The 19,138-nt window shown below is 40.5% G+C and overlaps 1 protein-coding gene across 1 annotated transcript; it reads right to left on the reverse strand.

Moving 5' to 3' along the window:
- Nucleotides 1-3,651: 3,651 nt before the first annotated feature.
- On the reverse strand, nt 3,652-13,499 carry FAM221A (family with sequence similarity 221 member A). Its single transcript, XM_034066368.1, has 7 exons — nt 13,444-13,499; nt 10,399-10,572; nt 9,724-9,914; nt 7,084-7,290; nt 6,157-6,267; nt 5,402-5,490; nt 3,652-3,714 (listed from the first exon to the last, which is right to left on the reverse strand). The coding sequence occupies exons 1-7, from the start codon at nt 13,497-13,499 to the stop codon at nt 3,652-3,654; spliced, it is 891 nt and encodes a 296-aa protein (XP_033922259.1).
- Nucleotides 13,500-19,138: the final 5,639 nt, after the last annotated feature.

Consider the following 19,138-nt stretch of genomic DNA (forward strand, 5'->3'; position numbering starts at 1 on the left):
GTCCGTGCTCAGATTTTGGTCTCACATACAGCGTGAATGAAAACTGCTGAAGCACCATTGAGTTTCAGGTGCTGGTGTTCCACAGGTGATGTGTTATGGTTGAGTGCCTCAGGAGGTACCTGAAGTAGCACATGGGCTTCCTGCCCAGCTGGGGTTGACCAGCGAATGTAAAATCAGTGCTAAAACCAGTGTAAAGCAAATAATTATCAACTCCACCTGAAGACAAATGCCAAGGGCTCCAAAGCAAGAGTAGGCCTCTGGGGGAAAAAAACCAGTATCTTTTATTATGGAAAAAACCAAACAGGTACACCTGTGCAAGGCCTTTTAGACTGGTAAACTTGTGTTGAGACATTCATGCTAAGAAAAAAACACTATTGCTACCTGCAAAGTGATCTCTTCTCTCAGGCCACATGGCTACAGCAAAACCACGGCTAGAAACCCCAGGGACACACAGACATGAGACCTGCAAACCATTTAATATGCACAGCATGCATAAAGACACTGACAACTTGACAAAGTAATTCTGCATGGATGCCATTGCTGGATGTGAATTCACGCATCACATTCCCCTTCCTCCCAAACCTGAGACAGGCAGACACGTTCTGGACTGAGTATCAGAAAAGCACAGAATGGGAAGGAGCCGCTTGCCCTCCACTTGGGATCACTGACCAGTCTATGCTATCATAAATAGCCAAGGTACATCAAAGCCATTTCATAGGACAAGTAATGAAAAGATGCTGTTCCGCACTCTAGGAGTGTTACAGCAATGGCAAAATGTCAATTTGCAGGCCAGCTATTTAAAACGTGAGAAGTGCTTAGCGTTGCCTGAGACCTACACTATTAGGCTTTAACAGCTCAGAGCACTACTGTTGTATGACAATAAACCATTTCCCCTGTGCCAGATTCCTTGGATTAGGGTCAGAAACGGTTAATGTGCCTAGCTGAACGACAGATACACACCCACCAATAAATCATACAGATAAACCAGTAACTCATCTGTCCCATGATACCATGTTTAAAGTTCATGACTGATCTCAGGAAAACAAACCCAATGTTAATAGCAAGCATAAAAACATGTGGTCTCTGCTTTTACCTTTACAGAAATATTCATCTTTAGAAAACAGAGAGAGCTTTCTGAATAGAACTGAAGGTTGCAATTTTGATCCTACAAAACTGTGATTTTTATTTTTTTTAGGCTAAAAAGTAACAGTAAGTCCAGGTAAATGCAAGTTTCACTTAAGACATGACAATTTGTGTCCAGTTTTCGCAGCCAGCAACATTATGAGATAAATTGTACCTGGTTTTCATGTATATATAACAAATCTGGGAAAAAGTCTTACATGAATATGAAGAAGTCAAAAGTGTGCCTTTTAGTAAGGAAAGTGAGTTTCTTTTACTTGGACATCAACATGGGTGAAAAGTTGTCAGAACTCCTAAGCAACAGTTAATGCAGTTGATAGTTTTATGATTCCACCTGTTTTCCAACTGAAAAGAAATATAATGAAATAAATGTAGTAACTTTCTCATATCATTAAAGTGGAAATGTTAGTTAAGTTTGAGCACAGAATAATATCTTTGAAAATTTGAAAATAAAACCAAAATACAGTTTAGTATAGAAGTACTTAAGATTGAATTTGGTAGAGTGGTCATTTAAAACCATCAAGTGTGTTTAACTTAAAATGTCAATAAAAGCACAATACATTATTTCTTAAAAGAAGTTATATTATCAGTATAGAAAGAAACACAAAATACAATGTTTTTGTAACTATTAAAACCTCTGTCTATCGCAATATTTTGCTGTGAGAAACCTCATCTCTGAAATACACACATTTCTGGAACTGCATTCCCTAGTGGGTACAGCCACAGAGATAAATACTAAAGTAGAATAAACTTCTGCTATTAAGTTTGTACTAATCTCTCTGATGACTGAAATAGTTTTTCTATACATTTATTTACCATTTGTTTACCAATTGTTTTTACATTTGTTATTTCTTGTAATTCTACTGTGAAATCCCCATTTACTTATGAGATCAAGTAGAGGATCTGTAGAAATTATTGCTTATTGGGACCAGAAGAGGGAGCTCAAATTAACGTTTTTATTTATTACGGCAAAGCAGCATCGAACAGTGTAGAATGTAAAGGTGAAGGTACTTCTAAAACCTTCATTAGTCACTCTGATATATTATGCATTTAAATTGAACTAACGGATTAACCTCTCTGATCGGCATCTGGAGTAATAGCAGCATAGGTCAGAGTTACAGTAAATGGCATTTTTTCATCTATCATTTTGGGCAACTGAGTCTTCCATTCCCTCTTCACTGGAACTCCAGCCATCTCCATCAGTCACTTTGTGACCTGCATGCACTCCTAAAAACTCTCTTTCCCTACCACAGGTGGTGTCTGAACAAAAAGCAAGCTGCCCTGCACCACATGCCTCCCATCTCACCTCTTTTCTACTGCCCATCAAGCACATACAGGCATCAGGCACACAGAAACATTCTCTCTGATAGGTATCAGAGCTTTGTAAAGCTGCTCCCAGCTCCAGCTATAATGTCTCAGTACACACATACTGCCTGTAAAGTCTTCAGTCCAAGAGACATCTTGAAGTATTTTTAATGACAAACTGACTTACAGCTCTCTTTTCAAAGGAGACTAGCAAAGTGATTTCAAGCTCTGCTTTTACCTCCTAAAGTGCAGCCTCTTCAGTTACTCTGTACCAAGTTCTTGCTGTACTGCTTCAGATTTAAACCACCAATGTTACCAAATATTATATTGTCCTCTGCACTACCTTTAATACAACATATGCTGCCACAGCTGAGAATATAGACCAAAAGAAAAAACCCAACAAAACAAGCTGATCTCCCTTCTTGGTATCTTTTATCTGTTGGATAAATGTGTGTATCGAACACTATATAATTATTTGTTTACAGGCAATAAATAGCATATCCATTTCCATTTAATATTTTCAGAAGTTTAGTGTAATAGAATCATTGTTAGGGACGGCATGCTCCAGAAATCTGGGATAAAGTATACAAGCAGGATCCCTTCAAGTAGCTACTAAGCACATGTGTGGAAATGGGTTTACAAGCATACAGAACTTCACATGTAAAAAAAATATATATATTGGCAAGAAAAGAGCCTAGAGAAGCCTGAGAAAAGAAGGCTATGTTTGAATTTTATGTGAAGGCAATGGAACCAATAGGAAAAAAAGTATTTAAATAAAATTAAAATATCAACAGAACAAATTCCACCAAATAAAAATTCATGAATGAGATGAGTTCTAAGGACTCTACAAATAAAGTGTGTCATAGAAGTTTAAGAATAAGATATATTTTCTTCGCCCTACTACAACATTATACTTAAATACACAATTACTCTCTCAGATCTTCAATAACAGTTCTGTAAATCACTAAATATGATTTTCCATTCTCAAAGGAATATCTATGTAATAATTCTTGAGATTAGAAGGGTATTGATTAAAGTACCGATTTTACTGCAACATGATAATTAAAAATTCATTTCAGCAAACAGAACAAACCAACAGAATAAAGAAATTAAGAAATACAAGTATGCAGGTAGGCAATAGTAAAAAAATAATCTTCAATGCAATGATTAATACTGTGGTATATAATAAATAGTTCTTTATTAAACTTATGGCTTCTTTGATGGCACTGCGCTTCTCTCTTTCTGTTTAGCAGCCCTCTCCTTTTTCAGCTGTAACAAAGAAAGAAACCAACATTGGTTCAAGTACTAATTTGCAAGTCAGCTAGTAATGCAATATTAAATCTCTACCTCCAGTCACAACTTTAAGAGTGATATATGCAGTGGAGAGAGCTACAGATTCTTGTTAGCCCAGCCTAGCATTGCTTACTTTTGTACTGTAGGACAATGCAGCACTGCCAATAGTTACACATCTCCTCCCCTATTCAAAACAAGACTGCCTTTATCTCTGATAATGGCAATCTAGGCATTTATGTATCCCTCAAGGCCAATGTGCCTCATAAATGCTCATGGGTTTATCTTTATGTCAATGAAAGGTAAAGAAGCTTTATTACAGGTGTGCAACAGACACATTTAGACCAATCAGCATGCACAAAATCACAGGGGAAGTCCTCACTGACCCAAAAGGTCATGTCTTCCTCTCATAAGGTTTTTCCTATACAGTAGGCTCTTAACACATGGTCTGATTTACATATACATTTATTTAATCTGCCATTTTGTAGTAAGACTATTAATACAAATATTTCTGTTGGTTTTAGAAGCAACAGTTCCCAAGTTTTGTTAGATTAGTGAATGACATCCTATTTAGAAGAATTATGTAAAATGCATGCATGGACTTTTTCATCTCATGTAAGATACCTTGTTGCTATAAAAAATGAAAGAAAATACAAAATAGTATTTTTTAAATGCCTTTTTTTTTTCTGATACAATAGTGTCTAGAGGAAGAAAGCCCCAGTCGTGATTTTGATGTCTACAGATGAGCTCATTGCTAAGCAATTCTTTTGTTGGTCTACACAGGAACTCATTTTAAAACATTTTTCCATATTTGGAGGCTTGAGCTTGGTTCTGAAATTCCTACTACCTTTTGCAAAGAAAGTAAAATCTTGGGGGTCAAAGAAACATAGCAATCTGAATTTGTAATAACTTGTTTTCTCCTATAAACTGATAGTGCATTTTTAACATCCTACCATATTTTGTGATGATCTCCAAAATAAAGTATTTAAAACTTCACAGAGCTAGATCAGCTTTTTCATTAACAAATGTCATGTTGCAAGCAGCAAGTATAACAGCAGTCAAGGTTTTAGAAGTTAACTATGCAATATTGCCTTACAAAAAAAAATCATAAACAGTCAAGACACACTTTCAGCTGGGATGGGGTAGCTACGGAGACAATGCAGGGAAAGAACAGATATTCAAGCATCTAAGTAACCAACACTGCAGAGCATTTAAATTTAAGATAGTGGGGTGGAGGAGGCACCTCTAAGGGGTGATTCTGATCATCTATGAAAGACACACCAGATTTAGCCCAAATACACAGATATTCTTAAGGAAAAGAACATCATAAAGTTTAATAAATGAAGCAGCAAACATGCATTCCTAAATGTCACAGGGGATTTTCTGTGAGTCTGCTTTCCTGTTTCTTTTTGTCACATAATAATGGGGAGCTACCTGAACAAACACCTGTCCAGTTAAGGTAAATGCCATCCCAGACATGACTGACATCTGAAATCCTGCAGCCACTCATAATTGTATTTAAAACTTTAAGTGGCTAGTGTTTTCTCAAGAAGAGAACAAATGATAGAATGCATTTATATGCCACTTAAATCATGCATTGATCTTTTTTTTTAGATATCCTCTTGTGCAAACATGCTTGAATTAAGCAATAAATGTAGTAACTTGCCCGTTCTTGATAACGCTTCTCAAAGTAAGCCATGTCATCTTGTTCTGAATACTTTCCAGGAGAAACTTGCCTTGTGCCACTAGAACCACCTGAAAAACAAAACCCCACCTTTTTTCATTAATTATACTTGCTATTCCATTAGTCATGTTTTACATTTGGCAAAACAGATTTAAAATGAGAACTCACCTCTATAGGCAAATAAAAAACCCCTGCAATTGGGACCACAGAGTAATCTCTTTAGTCTAGGCTAGCAGCTATTATAAATGGTCTTGGAGAAGTTCAGCAGTTTTAGTGCTAAATTCTTAAGCTAAATAAAATAAGCATAACCAATCTGTAATTCCATGCAGAAAAGACTTTCTGGCAGAAGGCAATTTCAGAGGATTGTGCTGAATATGGACAATCCATTCAGATCTGATGAACTTCTAGCAAGAATGAAAAATTTAAGAAAACTGATCAATGAATAAGTGACACCATTAACGGGGAAGATACCAAATTCCAAGGGAAAAAAAATCATTAAAGGTTAAAAAATTAATCATGGGCAAAAATAGCAAGCAGTAACAGAAGTTATTCTAAGCAATTCATGAATGTTCATTACATGTACATTACATGAATGTTCTACAACTTTTCACATAACAAGGCATCAATACTCAATTTCAACTTTGATTTTACCCCTAAGCATCCTTCAACTCTTAAATAAAACCAATTAATTCTATATTAAATACTTTTTGTAAAACAGTATTATCCTAATATAGCACCTGCTATCTGTGGGATGGTTTGAGCAGAACTAGAAGGTCCCTGAAATGCTCTGAGAAATGGATGATCCGTGCTGGTAACAGGGGATTCTAAAAGTTCAGCAGAAGGAGCCCCTGTCAGAAAACAAGTTGAATGAAAGCAACAATGAAATTCACAAGAACATGACAGGCCAAAACAAGACTACAGATTCAGATCTACAACACTCAGTGCACAACCCATAAGCTTCAGTTAACAAAAGCATAACAGAGGATGGCTTCAGAAGAAATGAAAACGCCTGTTTCTTTAATTACTACTGCTACACTGCTTTAGTTTCTAAACTTCAGGCAAACCTAGGAAAACAGACCAGAATTTAAAAAAGAAATAATCAGTACATGTCAATAATTAGTAAAACGGCATTTTCGGACAAAATGTGAGATGACACAAAATCACAGAGCAGCACACATACTGAGGCCAACTAATATGCCTGTCAAAAAGTTCTATCTTTTCTATGTGAACAACTATTAACCTTTGAGTTTGTGAGAAAAAAAATCCTGTAACTGTATAATCAAGGGCACAAACTGTATAACTGTATAACCAAGAGCACAACTGTATAACTGATACCTGGGCAGTATCAAGCTAAAGGACTAACATAACATGGAAGTATTAACAGAAAAACAGAAGTGGCAGAGATCTTTCTAAAAGATATGTCTCATCTTAACCAGAAACTATTGGGCTGGATGCCAGGCTTGTTGATAAAGAGTTTTTTTATCAAATCCCTCCAGGAAGTTGGACAAGATGGCCACAGTGATCTCTTCACACTTAAGGACTGTTAGGGAAGAATTAAAATGTCTCTTAAGTCCTACTCCTATTGATGCAGTTTGCTTCTGAACTTTGAAAAACTATGTTGAATTACTACTTTTCAAACAATTTAGCTGGTCAATTGCACTTACCTATACCACTGTCGTCAAGTCTCATGTAGCCTTCTGCTAGTGAACTAAAACCCGTCAGTCCTCCCATGGCAGCATAAGGAACATCCTGGCCCACCGGCCTTCCTTGGGCTAAGCGCTCTTCTTTAGTTTCCACAACTGTTTCATGAGCATATGTTGGCTGACCACATGCACAGGTAAAGCAACTATGAAAGCCCGAACACTTGGAACCTGATTAACAAAAATACAACTCTAATGAGATAATAATGCAATTTATACCTCACTGCAGACAAAATAATGTTTCCCTAAACCGATCTTGTAAAAAAATAGAATTCTTTCACTGCAAAAGCCTCCAGCTATAGGAAAATGCTGTATAAAACAGAAGAAAGGATGAATGTGGGGATTACATCATAGGGTTTGCCCAGTCTCAGGGTCTCATTCAGTCAAGTTTTCAGTATCTCTGAGGATGCAGATTCCACCTCTCAGAGCAGCTTGAATCAACACTGTTTTTCTCTTGAAGCAGCCATTTATTTCCTAATATCTAATTGGCTTTCCCATGCTCTGACTTATGTCCATTGCCATCAGTAACACCCTTCTCTGTCCCTCCCCTGACAAAAGATGAAAAGAACAAAATTTCTGTCACTGAGTGAAGCAGCCAACCTGCCAGCGTTCTGACAGTCTAATTTCCAAAGGTGTATGGCACGTGTCAATGTTGCATGGCCAGAGAACTTCAAATCACAATTTCTGATACAAATCACAGTTTAAATGCCTTTTACAATTAGCAAAATCATCTTGGTAGTAAACAGAGGCTGAGGCAGCAGCAAAATGCTTTCTAAGGAAGAGTATCATTAGACTGACTTTCAGGGTCTTTTTAAGCCACAGGATGTAACTAAAATAGCTGTACAAGTCACATGTGTCATTCAGAAACATAGAGTGAAGTGAGGTATCTACCCTAGCTACAGCTAAGACTGTGATAAAAGGCCTGCTGAAGCAATGATGTGAACAAGAAATTGATGAACTGATCTTTGCACGTTTCATTATACAAATTACCCTGCTTCCAGCTCCAAGTTACAGCTCATTTTGCAGAGCACCAACTACGATTTTTTAAGTCTTGTGTAGTATGTTCAAGGATCACATTTTGGAATGTTGAAAAGCTTTTTCACATAATTTTGGGCACTCCTCAGTAAGAGAGCTCTTACTCTGTGTTTAGATACATAATAAAATATATGAAGGGCAACAGCAGTAATTTTCGTTTCATGTTAGATTTATACAACACTGAGCTAGACTAATACCAGTACATTAAATCAACACAAGTCCAAAATGGAAGTTTTGACACTTCTCTGTGAAGGGCTCAGTGAAGCCCCTAGAAGTACGCAGTATTTTTGAGAAACAGTAGGAAAAGTGCATAATGTCAATCACAGAAATCACAGAATTACTGAGGTTGGAAGGAAAAACCAAGGGTCATCTAGTCCAGCCCTCCTGCTCCAGCAGGGTCACCTACAGCACAGTGCTCAGGATCGTGTCCAAATGGCTCTTGACTATCTACAGAGAAGGAGACTCCAGAGCCTCTCTGGGTAACCCATTCCAATGCTTAGTCACCCTCACAGGAAAGAAGTTCTTCCTCATGCAGTGATTTAATTATTATTAGAAACACTGTGTTTACGGATTCAGTCTGAATCATCCAACTGCGCATTTAAGACTTTCACATTACTTAGAGCAAATTTCTGAAAGGCTGTCATATAAATATTTAATGTTTTAATTCTGTGGGATGTGATTCTCATCCAGCAGAAGCTGTTTACAATCTTTCCTGTACAAATTAGACACACTTCATGAAATAAATTTACTACTAGTATGGAAGGCTAAGCTGAACGGGGCTTTGAGCAACCTGGCCTAGTGGAAGGTGTCCCTACCCATGGCAGGGGGTGGAACTGGATGAGCTTTAGGGTGTCTTCCAACCCAAACTATTCTTAGATTCTATGAATTATAGCAAAAAATCATCCATTTACATAATTTGAGGTTTCAAACTAAAACATCTTTATGCATTATTTTCTACAGTTAATAATTACTGCTGTTTCATTATAACAGCTTGAACAACTGAGGCAAAAAGTTTCCTCTTAATGCCTTCTCAAACCTTTTTCTTGAAACTCCATTCCAATTTACATTTCTAGACACAAATTATGCTCAGAAACTGCTTTGTTAGAGTGCTAACAATAGTACCATTTGAGAACAGAGCACTGCTTCCTATTGGGTTGAGAAAAGGCATAAAAATACATTAACATTATATTCAACCAGGCAACAGAGGAATGGGAATCAACACTTCCCTCTCTCAAACTACCAAGTTCAAGTAAAAAAACGTCATGTGTGTGCAGCAGTGGAAGTGATAAACTGCAAATGGGGTGCTTTCATACTGCCTAATTTTAGGTGGCTGTCTCCATCTGTACCTAACTGAATCATTCAGACACACTCCTTCACAGGACTTAGGAGAGCTAAGGATGTTGTTCTAAACCCTCCTGTACAAAAGGTGATGTCTTCCTTCCCACCTCACATCCTTTCATCACTGACAAGTGCAATGCATACTTAATACTCTGAGCAGAACACAGATCCCTCATGCTGTTCCTGTTAAGCTTCCTCACAAAGAACACTGCGAGCACATCAGTAACTTACAAGAGTTACATGAATGTCCAGGTGCTGCGCTGTGCTGGTCAGCAAAGTGTTTGCATCTGCAACGGATGGGCTGTGTGCCATTTAGAGGGACATAGTGATAGGACTGGCATGGACAGCGGCTCACTCTACAAGGCACACAAATAGGACGGTCTTTGGGAATCACTTCATAGTCCGTTTTGTGTTGTTTATACCTGAAACAGGTAAAAATAACATGTATAATTGTGTTAGTATTTAGCAGAAAACTAACTGACAGGCTTATAATTTGTCTTGTGAGTTCTGTTTTGAAGTATCTTGATTTTTACTAATTACTGTTAGTTGTTACTTTTCATTTAAAGGTATAATATCAGGTGATTTTAATCCATTCATTATATAAATAGCACAGATCCTTATGTTTCATTTTGATAGATCAGAATTCTGCTATTGATCAGAATCAATCTGATCTATAAAAACTCATGCCTTAAAGTTGAATTTATTGAAGAGTAAACCAATCATTTTGGTCTCAAAAAACTGTAGCGAGATTTATATTTAAGAACAGTTCTTATGATTTAAAACCTAATTTTCTCAACCCTTAGAGCTTAAATTAGCTTCCCTATACAGCATTGCAGTGCACCTGGACATTTACATTTTCCTGATTTTTAAAACTACAACAATGCAAAAAGCAGAAGAGATACACACCGGTGAGTACAAAAGCACAGTGTCTCTGGCCCCACAAGCTTACAGTCCATGCCAGTTGGTGATCTCCAGCTCACGTACAGCCTGTTCCGTAACCGAATCGGCACTACTTTTCTTTTGTACTCCTCATATTCCTCAGGAGTAAAGAGCTTTCCTCCATCATCATCACCTACAATTCTTTAAGCATGCATTAAAACACATAACAAAATTAAGACAATGAAAGTAGCTTTCTGAAGTTACTTTTTCAATAATACATAAAAACACATTGGCTGTAAATGCAAAAAAGCCTCATATTCCTTAATACCATTCTAGTGATATACATTTTAACAGAATTATAGCTGATCTTCAGAGAAATTTTGTGAATAGTGTTTTTTTTAATAAATTTGCTTTGACAGACTGAAAATCAGCATTGTAAGTTAAAAAAATATAAAGCAAACTATGAAGCTGCATTTCATATGGCGGAAAAAGCAATGGGCATCAAGGGTTGTGTAAGCTGCCAGCTCTGCCTCAGGCATTTTAAATGATTTATTGCAAGTCATTTCACCCTTCTATACTTAACCTTACTGCAGATTTTTATCAGGTTGTCTAACCTTAGTCTAGTCCTTAGTCTAGTCTGAGTAGGATTATTCAACTGCAAGTAGGTAGCCACACTGCCATGAGAGTAACAAACAGTACATTCAAGTGGGCTGCTTGCTGATTTGCAAGAAGAACATGCTGTTTCTGCGCATAAAGTTTGTAGCAGATGTATCCTACACCTCATACATGCCTATTTGTTTAAACTATCAGTGCAGTCAAATTCCAGGTCACTGAATAGCTGGAATGCCAGAGCAGCACTCAAACTCTTGGTTTATGGACACAACTGAAGACAATGTCCATTTGGAGACTGGTAATGAGTGGTGTCCCTCAAGGATCGGTGTTGCGACTGGTCTTGCTCAACACCTTTGTCACTGACATGGACAGTGGGATTGAGTGCGCCCTCAACAAGTTTGCTGATGACACCAAGCTGTGTGGTTCGATTGATCCACTGGAGGGAAAGAATGCCATCCAGAGGGACCTTGACGTGCTTATGAGGTGGGCTGATGCCAACCTCATGAAGTTTAACCATGCCAAGTGCAATGTCCTGCACCTGCGTCGGAGCAATCCCAGGCACAGCTACCGGTTGGGCAGAGAAGAGATTCAGAGCAACCCTGCGGAGAAGGACTTGGGGGTGTTGGTTGTTGAGAAAATGAACATGAGCTGGCTGCAGTGTGCACTTGCAGTCCAGAAAGCCAACCGTGTGCTGGGCTGCATCAAAAGGAGCATGACCAGCAAGTCAAAGGAGGTGATCCTGCCCCTCTACTCTGCTCTTGTGAGACCTCACTTGGAGTATTGTGTGCAGTTCTGGTGTCCTCAACATAAAAAGGACATGGAACTGTTGGAACAAGTCCAGAGGAGGCCATGAAGATGATCAGGGGACTGGAGCACCTCCCATATGAAGATAGGCTGAGAAAGCTGGGGCTGTTCAGGCTGGAGAAGAGACGGCTGCGTGGAGACCTCATAGCAGCCTTCCAATATCTGGAGGGGGGCTATAGGAACACTGAGGAGAGACCATTCATTATGGACTGTAGTGATAGGACAAGGGGTAACGGGCTAAAACTTAAACAGGGGAGGTTTAGACTGGATATAAGGAAGGAGTTCTTTACTGTAAGGGTGGTAAGGCCCTGGAATGGGTTGTCCAGGGAAGTCGTGAATGTTCCATCCCTGGTGGTGTTCAAGACTGGGTTAGATAGAGCCTTGGGTGACATGGTTTAGTGTGAAGTGTCCCTGCCCATGGCAGGGGGGTTGGAACTAGATGATCTTAAGGTCCTTTCCAACCCTAACTATTCTATGATTCTATGAGAATTGTCAAATTGAAGACAAACGTAAAATACAATTTAGAATTAATTGCAGCACTTAACTGTACTGAAGTTTAGTTTTTTAATGCATGTAAATATTTCAGTTAGTATTTGTTGGGTGTGCTAAAACATGTGGAGTGATTCTTTGTTAAGTATCTCTGTGGGTTTGTACATTACCAGTACTGTGCAGCACCAGAATGATGTGCCAACACATCACTGTCATTTGCTTGTCAATCCAGCTGACACACACTGATTCAGTGTGTTAACTACTTACGTAAGAAATACCACTCCAGTGTTTTACTCAAGATTTTCGTAAGCTAAATTAAGACTACATTTCACTAGAATCACAGAATGGTTTGGGTTGGAAGAGACCCTGAAGCTCATTCAGTTCCAGCCCCCTGCCAAGGGACACCTTCCAATAGCACAGGATGCTTCAAGCCCCGTCCAACCTGGACTTGAACACTGTCAGGGATGGGGCAGCCACAGCTTCTCTGGGCACCCTGTGCCAGCGCCTCAGCACCCTCATAGTGAATAACTGCTTCCTGGTATCCAACCTAAACCTCCCCTGTTTAAGACTGAACCCATTGCCCCTTGTCTTCCACTTTGCTCAGCTCTTCAAGAGGAACAAGATGAGCAAAGACGCACACAGGAGTGCACCAGCATGTGTTTATACACTGCAAAACTTAATTCAGGTGCATGGAGTCCCTGTTTCCCGAAGGAGAGGCACAGCTGGCAGGCAGCCCCTTTCTCCACACCTCACAGCACACTTTCAGGCCCGCAGGTACGTAGGCCTGGACAGGGGACACGATGCGTTCTTGCGCTCGCAGACAGCCACATTCAGAGCACGTCTTCACACTAGCGAGGTGTACGGTGCTAGTGTCTGAGGCCTCTCCAGCGCAGCTGCTGCAGCCCAGGCGGGGATACCCCCTCCCCGCGGGCAGTGGCTCTCGCCACCTTCACGGAGCCAGTCATGGCACTCCCGATTTCGACAGTACATGGTGAAACATGGAGGAAGGGACACAACGAGGCCGGCAGGAACGCCTCAGGAGAAACACGGCCCGCGGGCGAGCTGCGGCCGTCTCCTGCCCCACGGCCGAGGTGGAAGCGCCCGGCCGCCTCCCCAGCGACCCCCGCCGCTCCGCCCATGTCCCCTCCGGCCCGGCCCTTCCCTCACCGCCGGTACTCCGCGTACTCGTCCAGGGCCGCCGCGTCCACCCGCAGCCGCTCCATGGGGCCGCCAGCGGCCAGAGGCCGGGGCGAGAGTGGCGGCGGCCGCGGCCCGCGGCAGGTGAGTGCGCGCCCCGCGTCAGCAGGGCGGGCCGGCGGCTGAGGAGCGGCCGTGTCGCCGGAGGCTGGTGCCAGCAGCGGACAGCGGCACAACCGCCCGGGTGGATGGCGGTCACCGCCCGCGGCCCTCCTGCACCGCAGAGCCGGGGCGCGGACACCGGTTTGTTCGTAGCTCAGCGCAGAGGGAGGAGGACTTTGGGCAGCTTCTTAGACTGGCAGCCTGCAATTCCCAGTTCCGGTCCGTATGCCGCAAACAATGCCACCTTGGTAAAATAACTCCAATGTGTTTGAAGGCTGTCGTAAATAGACCACAGGCTGCCTTTCTGGTGCTGCGCCGTCTGTGTAAATCGACTGCTTCTTGATACAAACATGTTAGTCACGTAGTGACTGAACATGGGAACAGAAGTAATATGTTGTTCTTAACTGAGCTTTAGGAAATTGACATTTAAACTGTGCTTTGCATGTTGGCATAAGCCGCAAGCTTTATGAGCTCCAAGAAGGTAGGCAAGCTTTTCACATACAATAAAATGACAGGTGCCTGTCAAAAAGGCACAGCAGTCAAGGAAGGCTCCAGATTGTTTTGCACCGGGCAAGCCACCAGCAATGAAGCAGAAGGTGCAAAGAGCACAAGGACTCAGGCAATGTTTTGCCAAAACATCCCTCAGAGAGAGATGAACCAACAAGGAGACTCTCGGGTTCCCAGCAGCATCAAAATAAGGATAGGGCATATGGTCTGGCCATTTGTCCTGTGGCTGTGCCACATGTATGAAATGTCAGCAGGGGGATGCAGGATGTACATTCTGTCACACTGAGATATGAGCACAAACAGGTACCTGTACAGGCAGAAAAGATGTGGGAGCAAGTCATTGCTGCAGTCAATGTGTCTGCAAGTAAGCAAGCTGAGGAAAATAAAACCACACAAAAAGTCAGGATTGTTTCTCCAGGGAAAACTACTCCTGTGGCTTCACATTCCCCCAAAGCTTCAAAAAAGAAACAGATGGGGAAAGGGGGGCTTGAAAGCAGCAGCAGCTCTGCAGACAAGGAAGTCAAACATACTGAGGAACACACTGCTGCACAGGAGCTGCACAAAACTGAAGAGCTTCCAGACACCCTATCTGTATGCACATCACACTGGTGCCAGAGATCCCAGTACTGCCAATAAGGTGTGGGGGGAGAGCTCTGGCATGCCTGGTTCACAGACAATGAGCAGAGCTCCTATGTCATGCGTTGATGTACCTCATCTGTGCAAGATTTCTGTTAAAAACAGTGCTCTGAAACACAGTTCTGTTTTGGAGAGCAGAGCCAGGTTTCTGAATAAAGCAGCGTTTGATGAGAGCTACCAATGTTAGTCTGTATTGTACTTTAGTATCAAAAAACCTGTGAACAGCCAGTGAGAAGGCAGTAACAGTGGGAAAATGAAAGTGACTTTCTGACAGGCACCTGTCCTAGGAACCACCTCCCATCTTAAAAATAGAGGCTTTATTCCTGGACTTGATCACAGCAAGTTGTTTTCTGCAATAAAGAGACTGTGTTCAGCTTATTAGCACCCCATCATCTGCTTGGATCTGAATTTGTGCTCATAGGCTTACTTGGGAGCAGATATAAGACTTTATAATTAAGAAATAGAGTTCTTAGCTAATAAAGGTATTTCAAGCACCTGCAGGGTTTGCTGTCATAGCATGGGTATTGGAAAACATGTTGGACTCAGGAAGCCCTTTCCTGTCTCTCATCCCTTCTAAGAGATAGCTAATGGACACCTGAGAGAAAATTCATTAAAGAATGAATCAAACCAGGCTTTTTATGGTAAACTGTCAAATCATTTTGAATAGAAAAAGATGCATTCTGCTACTGTGAAGAGACCATGGCACAAGGTAAGTAGAAGGAACAGAAACCCAGATGGCATCTTTTACCTCCTATGGCTGTGATGTAGCATACGGATGCTGCTGGCCCAAGATCTCTGAACACATCAAAATGGGTTGAACATATGGACCTCCACTTACAGTACAGCTCTCTGAGACCTAAGGTGCTGCCTACACATCAAAGGCAACAGCTTAATGCCGTGTAGGGTGTTGACAGTCTCTCTCAACACCCTCTGTTAACAATAAAATGTGTGACCCTTTACATTTTTTAAAATCCTTACAAGTTTGACAAGTGCTTTAAAATTCATGTCGGTGAAATACCTATGTAAATGGAAGAGAGCTGCTTTATTAATGCAAGAATAAATAATTCAGAAATAACTGCTTTAATATTTTAGACCTCAAGTCATCATTCTGAAGTAGCAGTTATTCTGGAGTAGCAGTTAGTAATTCTATTTCTATGCATCTGGTCTCTCATTAGCTATTCTGAGAATGAAAAGAAGTGGCATAAAGAATAATGGAGACAGTTTCCATCAAATTGTTTCCTTCTCCTCTGTTTGCTACCAGTCAATATTCTGATATCCTTAAAGGCAAATGCAAGCAGTACTCACAAACTTCTAGCCATGACCATACATTGTGCTACAATAAAAATCAGGTTTCGTATTGTTAACTCTAGTTTATAGGCAGTTCAGAATGTCAGCGTGCTTCTCTTCAGTTTTCCTATCAGAGAGACAGAACATGATTAGACACCTACCAGAGTAAGTTGATGAATGCCACAGGGAATATGTAAGCTCATATGCAAGCAAAGGTCAATTAATCGCTGGAGGTACTGACAAACATCGCTGGGAAATTTGTAGTAATTAAGATCACTTACTGATAAGACAATACAGTAGGATATGATGCTGCTGGTGTTTAGGATTTCATGTGTGCATGTGATGTGAAATTTTTTCTTTAACTTGGGCTTCATTTTCATAACCTAAATGATATTTTTAAACAGATACAAATGCACAAATGCATTATCCCAGACAAACTGAGATGTAGTGAAATATCATAAATGGTTCGTTCTCCTCAATCAACAGCTTGTAAAACTGTTCATCAAACAGCAAGTTACTCTAATAGTATGCTGCCTCTAGTTTCCCATGAAACCAGCATTATCAGGGATTGATACAGCAATATGTATGTGTCCATGATACATCTTGCCCCAACATTTGTGGCCAGTTTTTCTGTGCTGTATAGCCTTTGACTTGTGTTCTTTCACCAGCTGCTCAAGCAGTGCAGAGGGTGGAAGTTCAGCTTCACCCATTCTGCGAAGATGACAGCACTTTTCAGAAAGGCAAAATTAGACTTCAGGTGTGCAGGGTAAAGAAAAAGGACAAGGAAGGATTAAGGAGAGGGTCTCAGCTGCCTTTTCTATCAACAGCAGTAGCAAGAAAACATCTGCATGTTCTACCTTGTTGCCTTTTTTATAGGGGTATTTTGAGAGGTATGGGAGCTGTGCAGTTGCAGGAGGTTGTGTGAAGTACCCAAGGGCTTGCCAAAAAAAGAAGAGAACCCTACAACTCACCTCACATCCAAAATGCTTGACAGTATCACAGCATTTGGTTGCATTACCAAACATTATTTTATTTTTTTAAAAAGAATATTTAAACTGTATTTGTGCTTACAGTTCCTATGCTGCACCTACGTATTTCCCATTTCAGATGATAGCACAAATCCCCCCAAAGTGACCTGCTTCAAGTTTTATGAAATACAGATCTCCTTAGGGTTGGTTGGTTCTTAGGCTAGACTGGGGATAGTTGGTTTTGGGTTTATTTCCTTTTTCTTTTGAGGGCAAGGGAACATACAACCTCCCTAATATAAAGGACTCTTGTTTTGACGGTTGTGGGAGGTATTTGTTTCAGTTTTGTTCTTGATATCTTACAGTAAATTGTGAGATTTGAATTTTCCCAGCTGTAATTTGCCTCATTGCACTCATGAGCACTTACCAGCTATTTCACTAGGTAACAGGTAATACTTCTGTGCCTGGGAATGGATTTTAATGTAGGTAGCAAAAACATTTTCAAGATCCATTCCCTAAAATTCTAATGAGCAAAAATAGCAAGAAAAGAGTGTACCAATCATTATATGAACAGCTTTAGCACAACAGTTCTCAATACAGCTCTCCAGTTCCACAACCAAATAATCAGCAGGCAAACATCTCAGGGAAGATCGTTTTGATTCTTTAGCTTTTTTTACTTGTTTTCCTCATCTAAGCCACTTTTGAGTCTTACCAGAGTAACCTTAATGTAGTTAAGATAGCTAAGCATTATCTCACAGTTGTGTGTGAAGAAGCGCTGAGTAGTTCCACGTTAACCTTTGGGACGGATGGACAGATAGACAGGTATCTTAACAAGCTGCTTGTCCACTGCTGGGTCACAGAAGTTTGCTGATATATTTAAGGAAATAATTTAAAAAACACAGAAATACAGCACAAGGTTGTAGAGGTTCTTGTCGTCAGTGTGGTGAAACATCAGTAGCATTGGCATCCAGCAATATGTCCAACATATTGCAGAGTTCTCTGTTCTTCCAAGTAACTGCCAAATACTTGTTTTTCATTAGCACAGCCATTTAAAGAAGCTGGCTAGATAGATCTAAATTCTAATTAAGAATATTTGCTAATGCAGGCTGCACAATCTCTGATGTGTGGAAGTTGCCTAAGTGACCAAGTGCCTCCTGTACAAATTTGTATTCTGAGAGTAATTGCTGCTGTTGCAGCCTTTCTTTGTGGGAATGCAGAAGCAGATTAAATTTGGGAACCTCTGCAAGTTTATTTAGAAAAATAATTACATTTAAGATTCCAGTTTATTAGGTTTTCTTAAAAACCTTTTAATTTCTAACAATATTCAAAATAACAGAATGAAATAAATGTCTAAAACATTTTTAACTGGTGTGGTATTTTTTAAAGGTGATGAAGAGTGTCAATTGACACCTTTAACAGTTAATCCAGATAGGACCCTCCTCACCTAATGACTTTGTCCTGTCATTATTTTGTGCTTTACAAAGCAATGCAGTCTGCTGTCTGTGGGGTTCAATTTAATATATTTGATACTGTGCCTTCCTCAAAAGCAAGAGCAAAATGGGAGAGGTTTTTTTTATAGCAGCTAAAAAAATGATTTAGACTTTTGCAATGTTTTTCATGTGCAATGGACTGTTACTTTCTTAATACTGGTGTCAGCTGATAAAAAGCTCAACATGAGCTGGCCATGGTCATTTACAGCCCAGAAAGCCAACCAAATCCTGGCCTGCATCAAAAGAAATGTGACATGGAGATCAAAAGGGTCGATTTTCTCCCTCTATGCTGCTCCGAGGCCCCACCTGCAGTACTGCCTTCAGCTTTGGGGCCCACAACACAAGAAAGATGTGCACATATTGGAGTGAGACCAGAAGAGGTCATGAAGATGATCAGAGGGTATGAAGACAGGCTAAGAGAGTTTGGCTTGTTCAACCTGGAAATGGCCCCCAGAGACTTTAGAGCAGCTTCCAGTGCCTGAAGGGGGCCTGCAGGAAAGCTGGAAAGGGACTTTTTACAAGGACATTTAAGGATATGGCAAGGAGTAATGGTTCTAAACTGAAAGAAGATTTAGACGAGACATTAGAAAGAAATTTTTTACTGTGAGGTGGTGAGGTGCTGGCACAGGGTGCCCAGAGAAGCTGTGGCTGCCCCATCCCTGGCAGCATTCAAGGCTT

Source organism: Melopsittacus undulatus, chromosome 1 (genome assembly GCF_012275295.1).
Source record: "Melopsittacus undulatus isolate bMelUnd1 chromosome 1, bMelUnd1.mat.Z, whole genome shotgun sequence".
In the NCBI taxonomy this organism is placed as follows: Eukaryota; Metazoa; Chordata; class Aves; order Psittaciformes; family Psittaculidae; genus Melopsittacus; species Melopsittacus undulatus.

Excerpts from the sequence above, each read along its gene's own strand:
- FAM221A (XM_034066368.1), bottom strand. The coding sequence starts at position 13,499 with ATGGAGCGGCTGCGGGTGGACGCGGCGGCCCTGGACGAGTACGCGGAG. Across the intron at positions 9,915-10,398 it reads CTGTGCTTTTGTACTCACCG|GTATAAACAACACAAAACGG; the intron begins GTGTGTATCTCT and ends TACCTGTTTCAG. Across the intron at positions 6,268-7,083 it reads ACTTGACGACAGTGGTATAG|GGGCTCCTTCTGCTGAACTT; the intron begins GTAAGTGCAATT and ends GTTTTCTGACAG.